General features: G+C 46.2%; 1 protein-coding gene across 1 annotated transcript; it reads left to right on the forward strand.

The window, feature by feature from the left end:
* The first annotated feature begins 7 nt into the window (after positions 1-7).
* On the forward strand, positions 8-15,933 carry KHDRBS1 (KH RNA binding domain containing, signal transduction associated 1). The gene is made up of 9 exons (XM_026043583.1): positions 8-113; positions 6,195-6,322; positions 6,887-7,003; positions 8,051-8,197; positions 9,985-10,121; positions 11,025-11,235; positions 12,104-12,171; positions 12,488-12,546; positions 14,664-15,933. Exons 1-9 carry the CDS (start codon positions 20-22, stop codon positions 14,759-14,761), a joined length of 1,059 nt encoding a protein of 352 aa, XP_025899368.1. The 5' UTR covers positions 8-19; the 3' UTR covers positions 14,762-15,933.
* The last annotated feature ends 5,710 nt before the right edge of the window (positions 15,934-21,643 follow it).

Consider the following 21,643-nt stretch of genomic DNA (forward strand, 5'->3'; position numbering starts at 1 on the left):
GCTGCCCGGCGCCGCCAAGATGGAGCCCGAGAACAAGTACCTGCCCGAGCTGATGGCCGAGAAGGACAGCCTGGACCCGTCCTTCACGCACGCCATGCAGCTCCTCACGGCAGGTACCGCGCACGGGCCGGCGGGGCAGCGCGGGCGGGAGGCGCCGGGGGGGCTCCCCGAGCACCAGCCGCGGGCCGGGGCCGATATCCCCCAAATTCGCTCCTTCTCTCTGTTTAACCCTCGCGCCCAGGTGGGTTAATGCCCAGCTCGAGCTTTCATTGCAGAGAACGTTGCGTGGATGCGCTGTCCCCCCACGCCTCTGGGGAAAGAGGGCACGAGAGAGCGGGAAAACGCGGGGTCCCCTGTGCAGCGGGGTCCCCATGAGGCAGGTCAGGGCACCCGCTGCTTCTCCCGCCCCAGGACTGTGCGTTAGATCTTGTCTTAGATCTTGTCCCGTGCTCCCGAGGAGCCCAGGCGACCTGTGGAAAGGGCGGCCTTTGTTCTGCGCCTGGTCCAGCCTTTCCCTTCCCAGTCCTGCTGCCCAGTCGCCTGGCGGCTCCGATCCCGCCATCCCTGCGGATCCTCCATCCCCGTACATCCCGCATTCCCACACGGCTCCGCGTGCGGGGCCTTCCCAAGGGAGCTCGGCCACCTCCACGCGCAACACTCGCCTTAAACTGGGACCAGCCACACGATCCCGGCTTAACATGCCCTGAGCCAAGGGCTGGGATGCGCTCGGCACAAGGAGGATGTGCCCACATTCAGGCTATGGATGAGCAGGGGGCTTAGCTCTCTGGTTCTTGTTATCATATATCTAAATGATTTTTTTAGCAATCTCTAAAATATACGATGCTGCCATAATTAGGGCCACACTAGAGACTCTAACCCCTTTAGAATAGGGAGTTATTCGTAAGAGTTGCTGTCTCCCATGGTCCGAGTAACTGAGGCCTGTCAATGTCATGAGGAACTTGGCATCACTCGTGGGCATTTTGATCTCCACGGATCAGTTTTATAATCTGATTTGCCCTAAATGTAATTACTTACTAATAAAACCCTTCAGCCAGCTGATGCTTGACAGCTCGGTGATGATGCCTTTCAGTGAACCGAAATCGAAGGAATTTGCTAATTCTTGCTCAAGGAACAGTGCTCTCAGCCCGCTTTGTGCGCTGAGTGCTGTGTCCAGAATTTACGAGTTTTTCATCAATTTAAAAATTGCTGATAGTAGAGTGCAGCTCTGTGAGATCATTGCGAGAGCTCCAAATGCTTCTGCATTGCTTTAGTTACTGAAAATTGCTGCCCTTTGGGAGCATTCACAAGGCAGCCCAAATTTAGGACGATATAAGCAGGAAGCTGGTGAGAAAGAATCTGAAATAAAGCTGAGGTTTTAGGGGACTCTCTTTGCACAGATACCCAGCTGTTCCCTGCCTGACCTGGATTGCTCGGGTCTTCTCTGCTGCTGTGACACCTTTGGGGATGTCACATTGAAGAAGCTACTGAAAGTCTGACTTAGGAATTTAGGTCTGGGCCCAGAATTGCAGGGCGTAGGTGCAGCATGACTTCAGCAAAATGATGTTTTTTCAGGCAGGCTCTCAGAACGACTGATCATTGAGAGCAGCAGCAGGAGCCCTCTCCTGTGCCAGCCTTTTCCGAAGGGTGCACGTTGCTCGGCCCGCATTCCAGGCAGTCCTGTGCTGAAGCTGAGGCATCTTGCTTAAAGATAACGCTTTGAGGTTGTGCAAAAATACTTGAGCGGTTCTAACAATATTTTAGTATTTCTGAAGAAAATCAGCATTGTTTAGGAGCAAGATGAAGGGCACCACAGTGACGTAATCCGAGTTCTTGAACAATGGACTGTATGATCAAAGGGAGGAAGGGGGCTGCTTTTAGGGTCCTGTTACACAGCACCCTGAATAGAAACTGAAGGCTGAGGTTTCTTGCACCTTGGAATATGATCATTGTTTCCTCCCTTCTATGATTCGGGGTTGGCAGGGCCTTCCCTTTCCACAGGAACAAGAAAACCCCTTTTCCTTGCTTTGATTTATGCCCTTCATCTGTTGCGGAGGCGGGGAGATGCTGGTGCTTTGAAAGGCACAGTCCCCTCTGCCTATGTGCACTGGGAGGATGGGAGGCATCCGCTGCTGTCAGTGTTAGCCAGGCATGTTCTTTCCACATTTGTGTGTGATTCTTAGCACGCTATTTTCATTTCATGGAGGAACTGCCCTTGCAAAAAGCAGGCTTTTCCATCCCCGAGCTTCCAGGGCTCCATATGGATGTGCAAGCCCCATCTCTGCTCTGGTAGCAGGTCTCCACGCTGCCAGTTAATTGGTGCTCATGTTAATGCAGCCCTTCAGCACCCCAGGCGTGGAGCAGGGAGGGAGGATGGAGGTTGATGCTGGGGTTCAGAGCAAAGCATTGGGTGGTAGAGCAAACCCATGGACAGAGGAAAATGTGAATAGTTGCATTTGGATCAAACCCTTGCAAAGGAGGGAGCAGCTTGAGAAGCTCAAGGAATCCCCAAAAGAATCTGCTGCCGACTGTGCTGATTCTTGTAGCAGGTGCATTTAACCTGTATATATTCCTGGGAGGAGCACAAGGCCTCAAGGCCACAAGGGAAGGTCAGATGGATGAGCAGTGGCCTCAGGGTAACTTGCCCAGGAACCAAAGACTGGGGTTAGAGATGGGCTGAGGTCACAGGGGTGATGAGAAACTGCATATAACTCAAAGCATCAAAATGCCCCAAAGCTTTCTCAGTTTGGAGCTAGGGCTCTTCCAAAATGGAAGGGAAATTTCTGTGTTTCCAAGCGTGTGTGCCGGCCCCCAAAGGAGCCCTAACTGCTGCATTAAACTCGTGCCCAGATGTTGCAGACTGAGGGATACGCTAATAGCGTTTTACTGTCGCATTTTTAAATGCATTTTCTGCTAAAAATGCCAACACTCCGAGCTGCTAATGCTGACCTGCCTGTCACCACTGTGGCTCTGCCTCCTCCTTCTTCTCTCCCAAGTCTCTTACTGCCTGTACCGTTTTTCCTAGCTCACCCTAGGCTTTCTCCTCTCTCCTCATCCCTGTGCAGAGCTGCCTGCACACGAATCCGGGTGTACAATGTGGAGGGTGGGAGGTGTTTCCCAGGAGGAATTGGGAGGGCGACGATGGGATTAGACCAGCCAAATTCTGCTGCTTCCACTGCTGGCTAAATTCATCCCGGAATGATGGGGCCCTGTTTCCTATCTCTGATTCCTCTCCTGTGAAGTCAAATCAGCAAGGGAGTGGTGACACGGGAGAGGTGGAGCTCTGATTTCCTCTTAATGCCCATCAACTCTATTAATTTGGGAGCGTGGGATCAGTATTGTCGTAATTTTAAGGTAATACTGCCGGTATCGGCGTTGCGAATGAATGAAGAGCTGGTGCCTCTGCCTGCAGAGCGTGGGCGCAGCACGAGGTTTAACATGCCGAGGAGAAGCTCAGGCTTAGGCCAGGAGTAGCACTAGGGCTGCTGAGCCTCCTCCTCAGGCAGCAGCAGTGTTACCAACCCCCTTTACCTACCCCGTAGGATTTCTTCTGAGACTTTGCAATCACTGCCCCACACGAAGTCCTGGAAACCACTGCCACACGTGGCGCCAGACTGCTGACATTCCCCGTGGCGAGCAGGTAACCTTCTGCTGCACCTCTGACACGGCTTTAAAAACTCAGCACTGAAATGAGGCTTGCTTTATCCCCTGAGGTACCCGTGCGCTTCTTCGTCTCAGTAAGTGCCCTGACAAACTGCTGCCGCTCCTCGGGGGGTTCCCTCCATCCCGCTTTGCGTGGTCAGTGTCCCGGGATGCAGACAGGCAGCGCTGGAACCAGCTCCAAAGGACACGTGGCTCTTCCCGCTGCTCCGCACTGCCAGGGTTTGTCCGCAGCGGTGAAGGGACCACTCGGTCACCTGCACCCACCTGAATAATCAAAGCTGCAGAACTCGTCCTCCTTCTGCTGGGATAGGGCTTTTTTTTCTCCTCGTTTCTCTGGATTCCCTCTGTAGACTTGGCAACAGTCAATCCAGGGCTTCTCTTGGCAAATGGTTAATGATCCTCGCGGAACAATTCCCAGATGTTGTTGCTACTCTTGCAGGGGGCAGAATGGATTTTGCTGTGTGGTTGATGTGAAATGTAATTCCCTCGTCCTCAGAGGCTTACATGCCATCGCTTTCTGTGCTTTGGCAAGAGAGATGCCTCTGGCTAGTTTAATTTTACATTAAGAAAGATGGAGGGCGCCTTTAGTCTTAGGGTATGCAGAGCAAGGTCTTTTTGTTCGTATGCAGAATGCGTTTTCAGAAACTTACTGTGTTTGCAGAAGCAAACTCTTTGAGATGGAATCTCACTGCACCAACAGATCTAAGGCTATGCCCAGCCAGTGGAAAGGCCAACAGTGCAATCATAAGTTTCCATAGCTTTGTTTCTCTGAGGTATTATTATAGTAACAAAAACCTATAAATAAAACTAAGCAAAGAGGAGAGGACAGGTTTTTTTACGTATTTTAGAAGTTCATTGATTCTTGAACTTGCTTTTACCTTTGCATAGCATCTTCAGAAAATAATTTCAAAGCAAAAATGAAGCTATCTTTCTCAAAACCTGCTGTTTTTTTTTTTCTTAATTTAGGAGTCATGGTAACGCTTGTAAGGGAGCCAAGGTGCTGTTCCAAGTGGAACTGCAAAATTTATTTTCCATAATTATGCAACATAATCTGCTAGTTCCGTAGTTAGATTTCTAAATTACAAACCGGTTTGTATTAGCTTGACCATAATTGATCGTTTAAAATATTGATCATTCAGTGTGTTTTGTTAAGTTATTTGATTGCCCATCTAGGTGCTCAACTTTCTTGCAGTCTGCATCATTCCCAGTCTGCCAGTCCCTCTTTTAAAGCACATTATTGGGATTGCCTGTCCAGGCAGAACGTGGCAGCCTCTTATTCCTGTTTGCTTGGCTTATGCGAACGCAGTGTTAGGAGGATAACATGTCAAGTATCTGATGTGCCAGATCTTCCAAAATTGTAAGCCTGGAAATGAAAACTTAATCTTAGATATGTAGTTCCTGACATGGACTGAAATCACGAGGAAGAATAAAAAGCAAGATATTGCAGCTGTCCTCTTTAAAACATGGTAAATAACAACAGTCTTCCGTTTCATTTCTGTCTTACAGCTTTAATCCAGTTACGTGTGTAATCTTCTGAAAGTCTCTCTCTCTTCCCTCCACCCCCTGAGATGTGAGAAGTTGTATTTAGAGCATTTTGACTCAGAGAGAAGATATTTATAGTTCTTGGGTTTGCTGATGAAATTGCATAATTTAAGGAAGGGTCACACTCCTCACCTGATAGTCATCTGTAAATAGGTCGTGATAGCTGGTCCAATCTAGAGACAAAACTCTAGATTAGACCCAAGACTACACAGAGGTTTCTCAGTAATTTGGGACTAATAGTGTTGCTTTAGTGCCCCGTTGGGGGAACTGCTTTTCTTGCTGTTGACCACTGAATAAACACTGTACATAACTGGGCAGATGTGGGAAAGAAAAGGCAGTGATCTATGAGATAAATTCTTATCAAAACATTGGGGCTTGGTGTTTGGCTTATTCAAAGAGGACACATACTCCTGGAAGTAGCGAACTGGCTGGGAGAACCTATGATAGAAATGCCCTCTGTGAGGGTGGGCTTCAGTCTTCCCCATTTGGGTCTTTCTTTGTAGGATGCCAGTCTGCTTCCCTCTCTCACCAAAAGCTTCTTACCCCATTTGAGAAAGTGGCTCCCTGGTAGTTGTTGAAATAGTGCATCAATGTGCGCTGTAAAAAATTGCCGGATTAGCAGATAATTATTGCCTTGGAGTGAGTGTTTATGTGCTTGGGGCTGGTTTCTTTGTAGGAGGAGGAAGGCACAGTGCAAATGATGTCCAGAACTAAAGGTCTCCTCCTCTTCAACCGGCCAAAATTTATTCATAGGGCATTTTCTACTATTCTTTCTTATCACTGTTCATTATCTTGGAACCCTAGATTCAAAGGGAGGGAGAAACAAGCTGGGTTAGTACTAAAGAGGCAGTGTGTCTATCCAGATTCTCTTGCTGCAATTCTAAATGCTCATGTAAACACAGAGAATAAGGGTGGTATATCCTGTCATGATACCAACTCTAAAATGTTGCTTGTTTGAGGAATATAAGCAGCCCTATTTTTATCTTGTTTAGAAATTGAAAAAATTCAGAAGGGTGAAACAACAAAGAAGGACGAGGAAGAGAACTACCTGGATTTGTTTTCCCACAAGAATATGAAACTGAAAGAACGAGTTCTGATACCTGTCAAACAGTACCCCAAGGTGAGGGCCAGAAACTAGCTTACCAAATCTGTGATTTGCTTGTTTTCTAAGGATTTCTTATGGTGGACTGTCAGTGATAGTAGCTGTGAAAGCAAAGTGTCATCGGGAGCTTTGCCAGTGTTCCACTATCGCTGTGGAATTTTTCCTGTGTGAGCTTGCAGGATCTTATTTCTAATATTTTGCATTTCTAGGATGTCTTGGGATAAAGCTAAATGGTGATGCATCATTTTGATCTTTCCTTACTGGAATAGGCTTTCATCTGTGGATTGTTTTGCATATAAAAGGACCAGACAACAGAAATTAGAATTAAATTTTTTACATTTATTAACTTAGCTTTTTTAGCTCCCCCCCCCCTTTTTTCTTTTTTTTTTTTTTTCTGCTGGAATATATTTTTCATGAAAAGAATGTTCTGAAACTTAAATTTTGCTGTGTACATTTTGGTCTGAATTTTTCTGAGGTGAAAAAGACCTGGCTAAACTTTCTGTCAACCAGCATGGCATTAAGAGCAGCTTTTGCTAAGGCTGCAGACTTTTGAAGCTTAAACAGCTTTTCCTTTCTTTGTAGTTCAATTTTGTTGGAAAAATTTTGGGACCTCAAGGCAACACCATCAAGAGACTTCAGGAAGAAACCGGTGCTAAGATATCTGTGCTTGGGAAGGGCTCAATGCGAGATAAAGCGAAGGTAAGGGTAGCACCTTGAAAAACGTGCATGTATTAATACTTTTCACATTGCTGTGAAAAATAGAGATTCTTAAAGCATTTTGCAGAAGATGAAACCTTTAAAATGTAAAAGCGAAGGCAGTAGAAAGTCACCATCCCTAAACAGTCCTGGTGTGTCAGGAGTGACATTATTTGGGGTAGCAGTGATAATAGTTCTTCATGAGCACGGCTTACAGAGACCAGGCATTTTTGTCAGCCAGTGCCTTTGAATGAAGAGGTAAGTTATGTGTAAGGCGAGCTCCAAGTTTTTAAAGTAAAAAAATAATTCAAAGTGGTGAAAGGTCATTTGCTAAAATAATGTTTCCCCTCTAGAAACAAGCAATTCCCTTTCCCAGTTGTCCCTTCTGAGATCTTGAGATTGTCATGGTTCGCTGCAGATGTCAAAGCAATATGTTCCCGGTAATCTTTAGTGAATCATGAAGTGCCAGGAGCTTTTTTGAGCAGAAGAAATGGATTTTTTTTCTTCCTGCTTGTTCCTAAAACTGAGCTAACAAACAGTCAGCAGAGCTGTAACTTAATTTAGCTTTTACTTTAGCAGCATGAGAAGCTTTTAAATTTTTCATTTATTACTAGCTTCTTAAAGTAAGATAAATGAATGCAAGTATCATAAGAGCAGAGCTGAAGAGGAGGATGCTTGTTTGAGGCATTAGACATGACTTTTTTTTTTTGCTGTAAAGCAGTGCCCTGGGCAAGAAGGTGGTATAGAAGAGGAGAACATTACTTGTATGTGTGCTTAATCTCATGGAAAGGGTGCCTGACATGAAGGCATTAACGAAAGTATCACGACCACCCGACAAGTTGGATATGAAAAGCTGAGAGATGGAGAACTGCAGGATTTTTTTATAAAACTGCATACTTAGGTGCTTAGCCTATTGCTATGCTCTGTGGCCAGATGTGAGCAAAAAAAACCTCTTAAAGACATGTTCTGTTAGTGATTAGGAAACCTTTAAAAATAAAACCAGCTTCTCCATCTTATTCAGTTTTAGGACTCTCATCTGCTTTGTTTCAGGAGGAAGAACTGCGTAAAGGTGGGGATCCTAAATACGCTCATCTAAATATGGATTTACATGTCTTCATTGAAGTTTTTGGCCCCCCGTGTGAAGCTTACGCCCTAATGGCTCATGCCATGGAGGAAGTCAAGAAGTTCCTTGTTCCAGTATGTAAAGTGATGCTCTTTTTTTGCTGAGGGAGGTAGATGGGTTATGAATCTGTCTGCAAGCTCGGGTAAGATTTGCATAGCGCAGGGCTCGTGTTTCAGGAAGGATGTTGCTCAGGAAGGCTGGAACTGCAGGAGCGAGCACTGCAGCTTAACGTGATCCCAATAATCTTGCTTGAAGGTACATATTAACCCTATGCCAATAATGGGGGATTTTTCAGGGTAAAACACTCATTCTGTAGAGCGCTTAAGGAGCAAGCGTTTCTTCCCCATTGCTGGCCATGGGCACCGAGGCAGGTGGGTAGCTTGTCGTCCCTGTCACACTTCTAGCAGGAGAATATTTTTAGCTGTGCCTGGCCTGGAAGATAACTTCTTGATTGCTTCCTCTCGGTCGGAATTGCTGCAAGGAAGTCTAGCTAGGTAATTTTAGTGGCCAGATCAAGAAACTGGAACAGGAGAGAGGGAGCTCAGAGGAAGGGGAGGACGACTGCCCAGGCCTCACTAGCAGTGCTCAGCGTTGCAGTGAGTTTCTGGGGCACATCTGTTAAATCAGTATTTCTGCTGCTTTAAACATGTATGATGTGAAGCAGCTTTTGGCATTTACAGAGATGGTATTACTTGCTTATCTGGGGACATGTTTTGCTGTGCAAGCTCGCAACACCTTTACCAGTAAATAACACAGTAGCACTACAATATCATCCCTTACAAAGTGCAGCGTTGGAGTGCTGCTAAAATGATAGTGTAGCTCCCTGACTTGGCGAAAAAAATGGGGAAGATGAAAAGCTTCTAGCCAGCCCAGCCTGTAGTTGTGTAGGTCCCAGGAGCAGCTGGGACAGGAGTGAATATATCCCAGCACTGCAGCCCTTGGAGCTCAGCTGCGACGAGCGAGCTCAGAGGCTCTGCCTGGAATGTGAGGGGTGGCTGGAACTCGAAAACAGTTGGTAGTGGGGAGGTGTGAAAAGCTTGTGGAGCCTGGATGATTTGTGCCCAGTCTGCCATGGAGAGGAACAGTGATGGGTGTTGAAGGCGAGGGGTCATCTTCAAGGAGTCCCTGGCACGTGCAGGACCGCTGCTCGCTGCAGCAAGCGCCTAGCTTGCTATTTTAAGCCTCTTATCTCCCGGCGCCTTCAAACGACGCATTCAACTCGTGCAAATCAGCCTCGCCGTCGCTGCGGGAGCCAGCAGGGCTGTGCAGACGCATCTGGTCGGAGCGGGACCGCCTCGCGGAGCTGCCGTGGCAGCGCCAAGATCCCCTCCAACGGCAGCGCATGCCCGCGGGGAAGGGCCAGCAGGCAGGGACTTCTGCGGGGTTACCAGGAATTTGTGCTAGTTCCTCGAGCTGGATCCCCCAGGGAAGTGAAAACGCACAGAGCAGAAACACACTGTGTTCTTAAGAATGTGAAAAGGCAGCCTGGATTTGCAAATTGGTGTTTGCTCTGCAGCAGCAGGCTGCCTTCCGTCATGTTCCTCAGCGTGCTGCGAGTGCAGCAGTTTTCAGTGCTGCTGCACCAGCCAGTGCCAGGCAGCTGCCCTTACAGGGCACCCATAGGTGCTCAAGGTGGGATATCTAATCTGATTTAGCCTCTGAACTCCCCAGCTTTTGCAGATAAACCCAGCTGACATCCCTGAGATACCAGACATCAGATGGCTACAGTGTCCCTGGGAGTGAGATCTCAGTACATTTAAATTGAGGACTGTTCGGTGATTTTCATTACTCTGTGGCAGCCTTTGAGCTCTTGGAGCACAGGCTGGCTGGTTGTTTGGAGCTGACTCCTTTTCCCTTCCAGGATATGATGGATGATATCTGTCAGGAGCAATTCTTGGAGCTCTCCTATCTGAACGGCGTGCCGGAGCCGAGCCGCGGTCGAGGAGTCCCTGTGCGGGGAAGGGGAGCGGCTCCACCGCCACCTCCGCCTGTTCCAAGGTATCTTTCCCCAAAACACAGACCTGGAAACGCTGCATCCTGCTCAGAGTTGCACTAGGAGAGGAGGTTAAGCTACTTGTTCTTGCACATCAGCTGTTGGCCTTGAACACTGGCTTTAGGCCAAGGTTTTTTGGCCGCCGTGTTGAAGGGTTTGCTTTTAGCAAATGGGCATCAACTGGTTTTTATGTTCCGCGATTCGACGATGCAACTCAGCTTAATGAAAGTCTGTGTTCTTGGCATCACAAATGAGGAGCTTTATTAAGTAACCTTGCAAACATTAGAAGAATGGAGAGATGGTGAAATAGAAGCTTGGCCTATGAAAACACATGTAGGGTTTGTTTCAGTAGCCTTCAGCAGAATAAGCATTTTCAATTTAAACTGACCTTTCTTTGAAAGTCGTAGGACACCGTTATTCTGTCATTATTGTCAAGGCATTGGGCTAAATTGGTGGTAAATGTGTTACTGTAGTTCTTCCTTCATTCGTAGTTCATGGCGGGGAGAGCTCTTGAATGTTTAAGGGCTCCCTGTTCATCTTTACTCTTTGCAGATCTACCTGACCTTGCTAATTAGTGATGGAAGGTTGTTTAAAATGAACACAGGGAACTGATTTGGCTGCAGCTCTGCAGTAACAGGAGCTGGCGGCAGGCTCCGCTGATCAGATTCATCTCTCCGTCTGTACATCTAATGCAGCAGAATCCAAGATGAGCTTTCTTAAATCCAACCATGCAGCAATATTGACGATTCTTGGACTTGCCTCCTCGCCGAGGAAATCGTGGCTCACTCGATGCTAATTGTACTTATCGAGTAATCACATTTTATAGCAAGGGCATGAAGCGCATACATCTCCCACATTCCATCCGGGAGCAGTAGCTCTTCACAATCCCTTTTCTCTTTCCTTCCCAGGGGCCGTGGTGTTGGTCCTCCTCCTCCGCCTCGGGGGGCCCTGGTGCGAGGAGCCCCGGTGCGAGGTGCCATTGCCAGAGGAGCTGCCGTAGCCCGCGGGATGCCTCCCCCACCAGCAGTACGGGGTGCTCCGGCACCCCGAGCGCGTGCCACTGGCATGCAGAGGATACCGCTTCCTCCTCCTCCTGCGCCAGAAACCTATGAGGAATATGTAAGAAACTATATGCCTCTTCTTTTTTTATTTATTTTTTTTTTTCTTTTCAGCTAGCTGATCATGTAGTAGATACTCAGCCTTATTGAAATCAGGGCTGACAACTGTGAAATTGCACCGGAGAATTCTCCGCACTGGAGAAGTGACTGTCAACGAAAACACTGGTATGATGCTGGGTGACCTCAGCTGCCCGTTTAGTTGTCAAAGAAGGAAACTGCTGCTGTCGTAAACACATGGTTGGGAGTTGTTGTAGTGAAAGCAAAACGTGCACAAGATTGCACGCTGGCATAATGAGTATTGGTGCATTAATGAACGAAATGCATCAGTGAACTTGTACAAGAGAATCTTTTGAGCAGGGAGCATCAAAGGCTTCTTCCTGGCCCTAAAATCTTAAATATGTGAATAAATATAATGATAATAAATACAAATATTTGAATAAATACAATGATGAAGGATTCACAAATCCTTAAATAGGTGAATAAATATAATGTTTCAAGTCATATAACCAAGCACCCCCTTCCAAACAAGTTTATCATATAGTTGTTTTTTTTTTCTTGTTTTGGTTGTCTGTAAATCTCTGTGTTAAACAGCAGTTAGAAGCCTCTTGACATGTGGATTTGTAGTTGAAGAAAACTGAGTTTGGTCATGCAATTCACTTTAAAATGTGTTGTGCGTTTTAATGCAGTTCATTCCTTCGGAGCCACAGCTTTTAGCTGCCTGTCTCTGTTTTGGTATGGAGCCTGCCCTGTGACAGACTCACAGACTCCTCTGGAAACTGCTATAGCCCAAATTCAGCTTTGCCTCTACTCCTGGTGAGGACTTAACCTTTGGCCTGTCCATTAACACAGTTTGCAATCATCTTTTTCAGGGGTATGATGACGCATATGCAGACCAGAGCTATGAGGGGTATGAAGGTTACTACAGCCAGGGCCAAGGGTAAGCTCATTTATCTTCCATCCGTTACTGAGAAAACGATGCATGATTTTTTTCTCTCTTTTTAAGTGAAAAATTTTATTTCGGAGTTTGAGCTAAAAGGAAGGTGTCTGTTCTGCTGCAAACTGCTTGGCCATTAGCCTTGGGTGTGTTCTGTGTTCTTAACAATTCTGTAAAAGCAACCAGCAGACCCGCTGCAGCTGTGAACACACACTGGACTGAACTGCGGGGCAGCTTTGCCTTGCAAGTGTTTGTGCCACTTGTGTGGGTTTAGGAGTATTATTTCAGCACTGTATAACCAGCATAATTACTCTTCCAGGGACACAGAATACTATGATTATGGACACGGGGAGGCACAGGAAACCTATGAAGCTTATGGTATGTCTGGGAATACTATTTTCTTGCCAGGGAAGGGGCTGCACAAAGTTGAGAACTGTTTGTAGCTGTTTTTCAGTGCCACTCTACCCTCCCAGCAAAAACTACTGATACACAGAAGATTCAGTAATAGTTTTCATGGCAGAATATTTACACCCTGCAGATTTACCCAGATCTAAACAATCCAAAAGAATCTTGTTGTTAGAATCTTACTACCCTGATGGTCACAAAGGTGACCTTTTTAAAATTGCAGTCTTTATCTATAGGAATATCTTTTAATTTTCTTGGAGCTTTAGATATTTTAAGAGCTTTAGATTTCCACCCACAACACCACTCTTGCTGCAGTCTGATTTTCATGGATTATATTTTGTTGAGCTGGATGAACACACACTTCCATCTGCTTCCGTATCCTTAAAGCTCCTCCAGCTGACACTGACTCTGCACTGAATATTCCCTTAAAAAAAAAAAAAAAAAAAAAAAAAAAAAAAGAAGAGGATTTAAAAACCTGGCATTAAGCCCTCTTTTTGACAATATATTATATTACTGGTCAAAATGATTTGCAGGTTTGCAAGTAGCCAATGAAGATTGGCTAGTTTAACTTAAGACTAGCATCGTAGACTAGACTGAGGAGTGTGTCTCCATGTAGACAGACAGAGGCAAAGAGAATCCCCTTGCCATCCCCAATTTGTCACCATCGTAGTGGCTTCTGCTCCAAGTGAGCAGAAAATCAGGATGTCCTCTAGGTGTTCTCCACTCTGTGCCCACTGGTTCAGATGCACATGCCTGATCAGGGGGCTTTTTCAGTCTATGAGTTTGAATAGTCAACTGCTGTCAGTAGTGCTGGATGTTTTTCTTCCCTCTGGATGGAATAGCTGTTAAATGGGTTGGTTTGTTGCTTATGTTAGTCACGCCTCACAAAAGAGGCTTTTGTGCCTCCTATCTGGAAGGCGAGCAGTGTTGTTGCCTGCAATGGGAAGGCCAAAGTGCCCATTGTACCCTTGGCATGAAGTCGCCACCGCTAATCTGTTTATTCACAGTAATTTCTTTTGGTCTTAGCCTTCATAAACACAAAATTAGAAAAATAAACTGTTAAATCAGGATGGAGGCAGTTCTGAGGAAATCAGACTGTCTTCCACGGCGGTAGGGAGCAGTATATTGGGTTGTCTGCAGAGGGCTGGATACTTATTCCAAAATCTGCTGCCCATGGAGAGAATGGCAGACCTGCACTTAGGGATATTGCAAACACAAGCCTTAGTGAAAGCTGACCTTGGATATGTGGGGCTCCAGCTAGCTCAGGAGCGATGGCATGTGGGATTACTTGCTTGAGGAGTTGTTCTGCAGCAGGATTTTGGATTTTTGGTCAACAGCATGCTAACACCCGCACGGTGGCTACCAGGTTGTGGCTGCTCTCAGAGGTAAGTGAATACTATGGTCTCTCCTGCTACAAGTGTTCTTGGTTATTGCAGAAAGGAAGGAAAGAGTCGCAGTAAAAAGCAGACCCATGGCTCAAAGTTCAGCGAGAAGCTCTGCCTTCCTAGAACAGCGTTAGCAACTTAGTCATCCTGGCAGTCTTTTGCACTGAGACTTCTTGCTTGGCATTTTGGAAGGAGAGAAATGCTACCTGTAGTGATATCCTCCGCACAGTGAGACCTCCAGAACTGGAAAATGCTGCTGGCTCCCTGTGTGAAAGGGCCGGGACTGTGATGGGAGCAGCGGCCGGCTGCCAAAGCTGCTCCGTGAATTGGCTTCAGCTGCGCTGAAATTAATTACTCATAAAAGGCACCAGATTTGTCCAAGCCTGAGCTTAGCAGGGGCGTCAGAGCTCCAGCCTTCCAGGGGATTGCTGTGCCAGTCACCTCTTTCAATACTTGTAAAGAGATGAGCTTGAATACAGAGGATTTTGTGGAATTTAACGTCAGGGATTTTGTAGTTGCATTTTAGCATCCAGCTGCTTTGAAGCAGGACATCCAAAGCCTTGCAGGCCAGAGGAATATCTCATGTTCTGCCCTAAGTTGGTTCCTGCATTGGAGCCAGGCCTGTGCCTGGCACCGAGTGCCGCATCGCTCAGCCCAGCACATGCTCTGCCCATTGATATATTCTTATTGCTCTCTTTTCCGCAGGCCAAGATGACTGGAATGGGACAAGGCCCTCCCTGAAGGCCCCACCAGCTAGGCCAGTGAAGGGGGCCTACAGAGAGCACCCATACGGACGTTATTAAACACAAACATGAGGGAAAAATAGCAGTAATGAGCAAACAGTTGTTACTGATTCTTGTATCTCCCAGGATTCCTGTTGCTTTACCCACACCAGACAAGTAATTGTCTAACTGTTTTTCTTCGTGGCCCTTTTTCTCCCACTCCATCCTCACCCTGCATTCTGGCTTCTGTACGTAGTATTTTAAGATGAGTTAAATAGATTTAGAGGACCGACTTTTAATTTTTTTTTTTTTAAGTGTGTAGATTGCTTTTCTTTGTTGTTTAGGTAAACCGACTGTACCTTTTTTAATAAGAAAAAAGTTGACTTAAAATGTTAGTTTCAAAAGTGACATGCTTGCTTAACAGTTATGAAATTAAGGTTTTGTTAACCTTTTAAGTTTGGCTTTAAGCAACCCATAAAAGTTGTAGTTGCAGAATCCCAAAGTAGGCTACATTTCAAAATTCAGGGCTGTTTTTTAAGAATTAAAAATCATAATGTAACGGTAGTGGCTGCCACCGTTTAAAAGTAACCACAGATATCAGACTTTCCTTAAAAGCAGATTGCGAATGAATCTTAAGTTTAAATTTTAATATGAAGGATCCTTGAGCAAATTAAATAGCATTTTTTAAAGATAATTGACTTAAAAGAAAAAAATTAGGTTTGTAAAATTGACTTTTCTTATGTGGGTTTTGAAATCTAGCCCCGAACATGCGGTGTTGAGAGATGCTTGGGAAGCAGCTTTTCCAATGTGAAGGGGTTCTTAGCTTGGTTCTATATGAAGAACTTTTAAGAGAAGAATAAATTAAAGCATGGCTTTAATCGCCCAGTGTTTGATATTAGAAAACTGAGTATTAAGTGAGTAGGTCTGAACTCTGTAAAATTAGAGTCTTCTCATTTTTATAGTGTCTGGGGCAGATAATACAGTGCAATTTTAAAACTGCCACAAATTGTCAATATTTAGCAATCCCGTTGACTTGTTCAAGTGTATCTCAACACTAGCTTTACATAAAAAGGGACACTGCAGCTGAAAAAAAAAATGAGGAAAAATTTCACTTTGTACATAGGTTAAAGTCCTAATTGGATTTGTACACTGTCCTCCCACTCTGTTCTTGAAGATTAAATGCTACATGTGTAAGTCTGCCTAAATAGGTAGCTAAAACTTGTCAAAATGTCTGCCGCAGTTTGTCAATAAAGTTTAGTCCTTTTTTAATCAAAGTAAATGTGATGAATTGTCATTTTTCTTTTGTTGAGCAATAAAATAGCTATTCTTATTTTTTTCAAATAAATTTAAATTAATGCTAAAGCTAACTGTCTTTTTAAAATACGAAGACATTCTAAAAATGGTTGGTTTTGTAAGAATTGCAGAAAGTTGATGAAGCTCATTGAATGAGCTTAGTTCTTTTAAAAAAAAAAAAAATTGTTTTTCACCCCCTGAAAGTTGAGGGCAGTTTGATCCTGGGCTAATGCAGAAATCTGACTTTCTCCACTGGAAAGAGAGTGTTTATGGTTCATAACTGAATTAATGATTCAGATTTCAGGCTTCCCAGGGTATTTCAAGCTGCAGGCTCCAGCCTGAGTCTGAAATGGCTGATTTAAAAGTAAACGACAAAAAGAATGCTGAGAAAAATCCAAAAGGAGGAAGCTGAAATTTGCTTTGGTTCATATAAACACCCCAAAACTCCTTGACCCCTTTGACTAAGATGATGCCCTTCCGACTTTAAGGTAGCCTTGACTCGGAAAGGCAGTTTCAAACGTGTCCCTGATTGGGAAGGGTGCTGCAGTTGTTCCTAATATCCTTCTGAGAGGGTGTATATGTGTGTGTATATATATATATATATTTTTTATATTAGTTCAAAGGAAGCTGCTTCTCAGAGAAACAGGGAAAATGGTTTGTATTTCCCAAATGCCAAATAAATCTGGCTTTCTAGGGGGAGAGAATTAAACTGCTCGGGGGTGAAAAATAGAACTTTAGGAACCAAACTGCTTGTAGCAGTGCATGAATGAGGGGAGTACTTTAAAACAAAAAGTTGTATTTGTAGATTGTATTTAAAGTGTAAATAACTGAATTTTCAACAATGGTTTGGAGTCAGCTTTCAGGGCATAATGTCTTGCTTGATGAAAAGATCACCCTATGCCCCCCTTTTAAAGGAAAATTATCGCAGGAGAATCAGGATGTGTAAAGCTAACATGCATCGCAAAAACCAAAAGGTAACCTAAATGTCTGATTTTAATAGCACATTTCTCTTTTACATAAACTGTGACAGCAACTTGCATAAACTTTATTGAAACCATTCTTCAAATGTTAATTTTAATGTAAAAAGAATTGCAAAAAATGTTTAAAATAGACATTTAAAAAAACATGCTTCTGCATAAATTAGCGATAACTTTAATAATGTGCCCTTTGAAAATGCACTGTAATGTAATGTGGGCAAAAAGGAATCTGCAAGCTTAAATATCCAGAGATGTAAAATGACAACGAATATAGATAGTCCTGCTACTGCCAGAAAAAAAAAAAAGTCTGCTCAGTTATTTAAAAATGTAAAATGATGGCCCTTTTTAGACCCCAGTATTGATATTTACTGTGACCTGTCCAAAGCTCAGCCTAGTTGCATGTTTATCCTTCCTGTGTAATTGCATGCAGGGATCTTGGCTCGTGACCTGTGCCGACGTTGGGGGGACTCACGAGTGTCTCCAATTTGCAGGAGCCGAGAGGACGCCGCGCCGAGCCGCGGGCGGGAAGCGGAGCCGGGGCGAAGCGGAGCCGGGGCGACGCGGAGCGGGTAAGCGCGGCCGTGCCCGCTCCCTGGTGCCAGCCGCTGCCCTGTGCTGCGGGGAAGGTGGAGGTGGCACCACGCGAGCTGCTGAGCAAAGCCCCTCTTGCTGCACCCACCAATAAGTGACCCCTGTGAAGGGCTGGCCGCGGGACCGATGGTCTCGCAGAGGTCGTGGTGTGGAGGAGGCTTCAATGGGGACCTGTTTAGAGCTCTCCCGGTGGAATCCCATGGACTGGGATGTTTACATGGATTTGGGGAGAGGGAAGTGTGCTTAGGGAGATATTTGGGCACTGATTCCTGAGATATCACTGAGATAAGTGCCCTCCACAGTACGGTGGCATTGAAGCTGTCCATGTTCTAGGAACACTGCAGCCCAAGCAGGAGATCTTAGCAATTCCTCGTGCATTAAAATCCCACACTGTGGATTGAAGACCAAGCACTGTCCAGCCGGGCTGTGCTTGCACACAGCTTGCACGCCGCCACGGCACGAGAGCATCCGCACGCTCTGAAACGCAGCCTGGCTCTTCATAGAGCTCTTGACCTGGTTCTTTCATAGAATCACCGAATCCTTAAGGTTGGAAGGGACCTCTAGAGGTCTAGTGCGACCCACCTGCGCACGCAGGGGCACCCAGAGCACGTGGCACAGGCTGCATCCAAACAGGTTTGGAAGTTCTCCAGAGAAGGAGACTCCACAGCCTCTCTGGGCAGCCTGTTCCAGGGCTCTGGCACCCTCACAGTGAAGAATTATTCCCTTAAATTCCTGTGGAACTTTAACGCCCGTTTTTTTGATGCCGTTGTCACTGTTCGTGCAGTTGTCCCTGCTCAGCCCGGGCTCCTGCAGGCCTTAGTAAGACACATTGAGCCCCTAGCCCTGCAGGGCTGCAAACCCAGCATGAGCAAGCGGGGCTTTGCCACGAGCACCTTTGGGTGCTGCTGGTGGCCAGCACCCATGGTGACAGGGCTCCCTCTGGCGGTCACTGTGGCCACCTTGTTCTCCTGTAAATATCTTAATAAGCAAACGAGCGAGCGGTGCCTGCCCAGACTGAGAGATGATCCACAAGAACAAAGAAATAAAACCTTGTATTGCTGACAAAGTAGAAAGGCTTCAAAACACACGTGTGACTAGCCCTGGGCACAGGCCCTAGAAGGTCTTACTTTGTTTGGAGTTGTAAAGCTACTTAAGTGCCTCTTAAGGGCAAGGAACAAGAAAGTGGTGGTATGTGGAAATGTTGCGACAGAGTGAAAGGGCCCTCAATTCTTTGAGTTTAAGGTTGAATGAGTAGTTTTATGTTAGAGAAAATTACAGCGTGGCTGGATTTCTGTGGTTTGTTTCTGCAGTGCATCTTCATTTGCAATGTAATTGGAACATCGGTTTGTGACGTTGTCGCAATCTCTCCCTTTTTTCTTTTTTTTATTCTTAATAGGCACAACTTTTATATGGAGTGGAAATGAATTGATAGAGGTCATCTCTTATGATGCAGTTTTTTACCAGTAGAAGTGGATCTTGTGACGCTGCCTTTGGAGTAACACAACTTCCTTGTGCGTTGCTTTTGTTTCTTGTTTTATGTGAAAAGTTTTAATGTTATGGAGGAATGTAAGTGTTAATATATTGCAAATAACTGTATATTGCTAAAACTATTTTGAAAACATGCCCTGCATCAAACATTGTCCTCCCTCTCATTGCATTACTACACTCAGGTTCCAGGTTAGAGCATGCAAAAGCTCATCTGAGATCCCAAAAGAGCCATCAGCATTGGATGTGTGTCTCAGATCTGCTCTAATTTGCCAGACATTCCGGGGGAGACACAGGACTCGCTAAAATTTGGGAGGAATAGGAATTCCTTGGAGCACTGACGTCACTGAAATAGCTTCCCCTTTATCCTGACACCCGGCTGCCATGTGCTGCTGGCAGACAGGTGCCACAGTGATCCTTAACCTCCACATTTCCCAAATAACATATCCCCATCTTACTCTTTTTAGGATTTGGGCAAAGGTTGCAAACAGGACAAAGCCCTTTTATACTTGATATTGTACAACATGATATTAGTAGTCACAGCCTTGTCCAGGCATGTTGCACTTACCAATGATGCTTTTATTTCTAACTTAATTCCTTAGCCTTGCTGACAAGCCAGCATTTTACCTCAATAAGGACCTCGAAAGGTGCTCCTAAGGCAAGTGGTCGCCAGGAACAAGGATGTGCAGGGCTTTTTAGGAGTTAAACAGGGCCTTTAGGGCCATTCTTTCATTGATAAACCTGTAACATCTCAGTTGAAACGCTGGCCACGTGGCCTGCTTGTAAGCATTGAGGGGAAGGAAATTCTGCAGGCCAGTCATCCCCCATGGGAACTTCCACCCCAAATGTAGATACTGCTCCTTTTTCCTATTCAGGAAGCTCAGTTCCTGTGAGCAGAAACCTTTGCTGCTCAGCTGAGCCTTCTGCTGCTACCATCTGTGCGATAGAAATGTTTGCTGCTGGTCTCTTTTGGCACCTCTGCAACGTGGGATGAATGTCATGGTAGTTGATTTCCCATAAGATAAAGTAACACAGTGAAGGTGCCTTTCCCTTAAGTGTGGGTGGAGACTAGGGAACTGCTGGCTTTGGGCAGTGCATTGAGGGCACTGGGGTCTCCTCCATCTGCTTGAAAAGCAGGAGAGCAAGGAGGGTGTTGGAGACTAGAGACTGTTGGAGACTGTGTTTCCCAGCACAGCTGCTCCGTTTGCTCTACGTGCAAAAACCTTTGCTCAGGTTTTAACGTAGCATCAGTAGGTTCCACTTCTTACCCTTACAGTTCTACCCAGAAAAAATGAATTAAAATTGTCTGAATACTCTTGGTTTTGATGTTTCTCCACAACGAAGGTTTCAAAACCAATGAGAAATGAGGGATTGGTCCCGTGCAAGCTCATTAATTTCAGAAATGGCTTTGCCTTTAGCCCAGGCAGGCTCACAGGATTATATAATGTTCCATCTGTACAAGAGCATCAGACACCCACCAGCTAAGGAATTCAATGAAAAATACCACAAATCCTTGGTGAAGATGGTGAAAATTGATCAAGGTGAATCACGGTTTTAAAATAACTTGTATAGGAAACGGGCAAGCTATTGCATGGCTGGTATTTAGCAGTATGTGTTCAACAGATGTTTAAAATGATTAGTCATTCCTTATAATAATAAAGGCCTAACACTGAATTTCTTTGTTGAGGTTTTCTGTTCCTCTTCCTGCCGCAGAGCTGCTGTTTATCCAGAGCTGTAACCCTTGGGATCTCTGTGCAAAGGGTGAGAGGAGGGAGGGTGTGGAAAGAAGGGAATATTCGCTGTGGAACCAGCACTGACTGTTGCAGTGTCTTTGAAAAGGTTCAAAGGATGCATCAAAACGCCGCTGGTACAGAAGTGGCTGATAGAAGCTTCCCAAAGTCAGATGAAATAGGAGATAAAAAAGGAGATCTGAGGAGGCAATCCAAGAGGTTAAGCACTGGGAGAGCTGGGCTAGGTGAGGGACGGCCCTCAAAGTCACCGCAGCCCCCAACTCGCTCTGTTTTGCAGAGCCTCAAGGTGAAGGCCGTGCACGTAGCCTGCCCCGCTTCTAAGCTTGCAGAGTTTGCATAAATGCCTGAAATCTTTGAAGTTTTCTTAGGCAGTTTCATGATTCTGGGGGAGCGACGGGGTAGAGCCAGGGCCGGGCTGGGGCTGCGGGAGCTCTGCGGGGGAAGCTGCAGCTGCCCGTGGTGGAGCTGGCGGGTCACTGAGCTCAGGCCAGGCCCTGGTGCAGAGTGGGGGTCCTGGGGGGGCAGGGGGGCGGCTGCAGGGACTGGATGGTCCCGACCCCCTGTCAGTGCCAGGCAGGGAGGTGGGGGGGTCTGGGCGGCAGTGGGGGTGTCACCCCAGGAGCCCCCCAGGCTTATGGGGGGGACCCGGCCCGAACCCCCTCAAGGAGCCCCAACCCGGGCTGGTTTTGGGGGTCCGGCCCCCCGGGAATGGGTTGGGGTCGAAGCAGCCCTTGCTGAGGGGCGGGGCTTGTGTCGCTGGGGGCGGGGCTATGCACATTAGGGGCGTGGTCATGCAGGGAGGGCACGTGGCCCTGCCGGCGGCGGGGCGGGGGGAGCGCGCGCGAGCGCGCGCGCCCTCCAGGAGG

Source organism: Nothoprocta perdicaria, unplaced genomic scaffold (assembly GCF_003342845.1).
Source record: "Nothoprocta perdicaria isolate Ctin4 unplaced genomic scaffold, notPer1 scaffold_33, whole genome shotgun sequence".
NCBI lineage: Eukaryota > Metazoa > Chordata > Aves > Tinamiformes > Tinamidae > Nothoprocta > Nothoprocta perdicaria.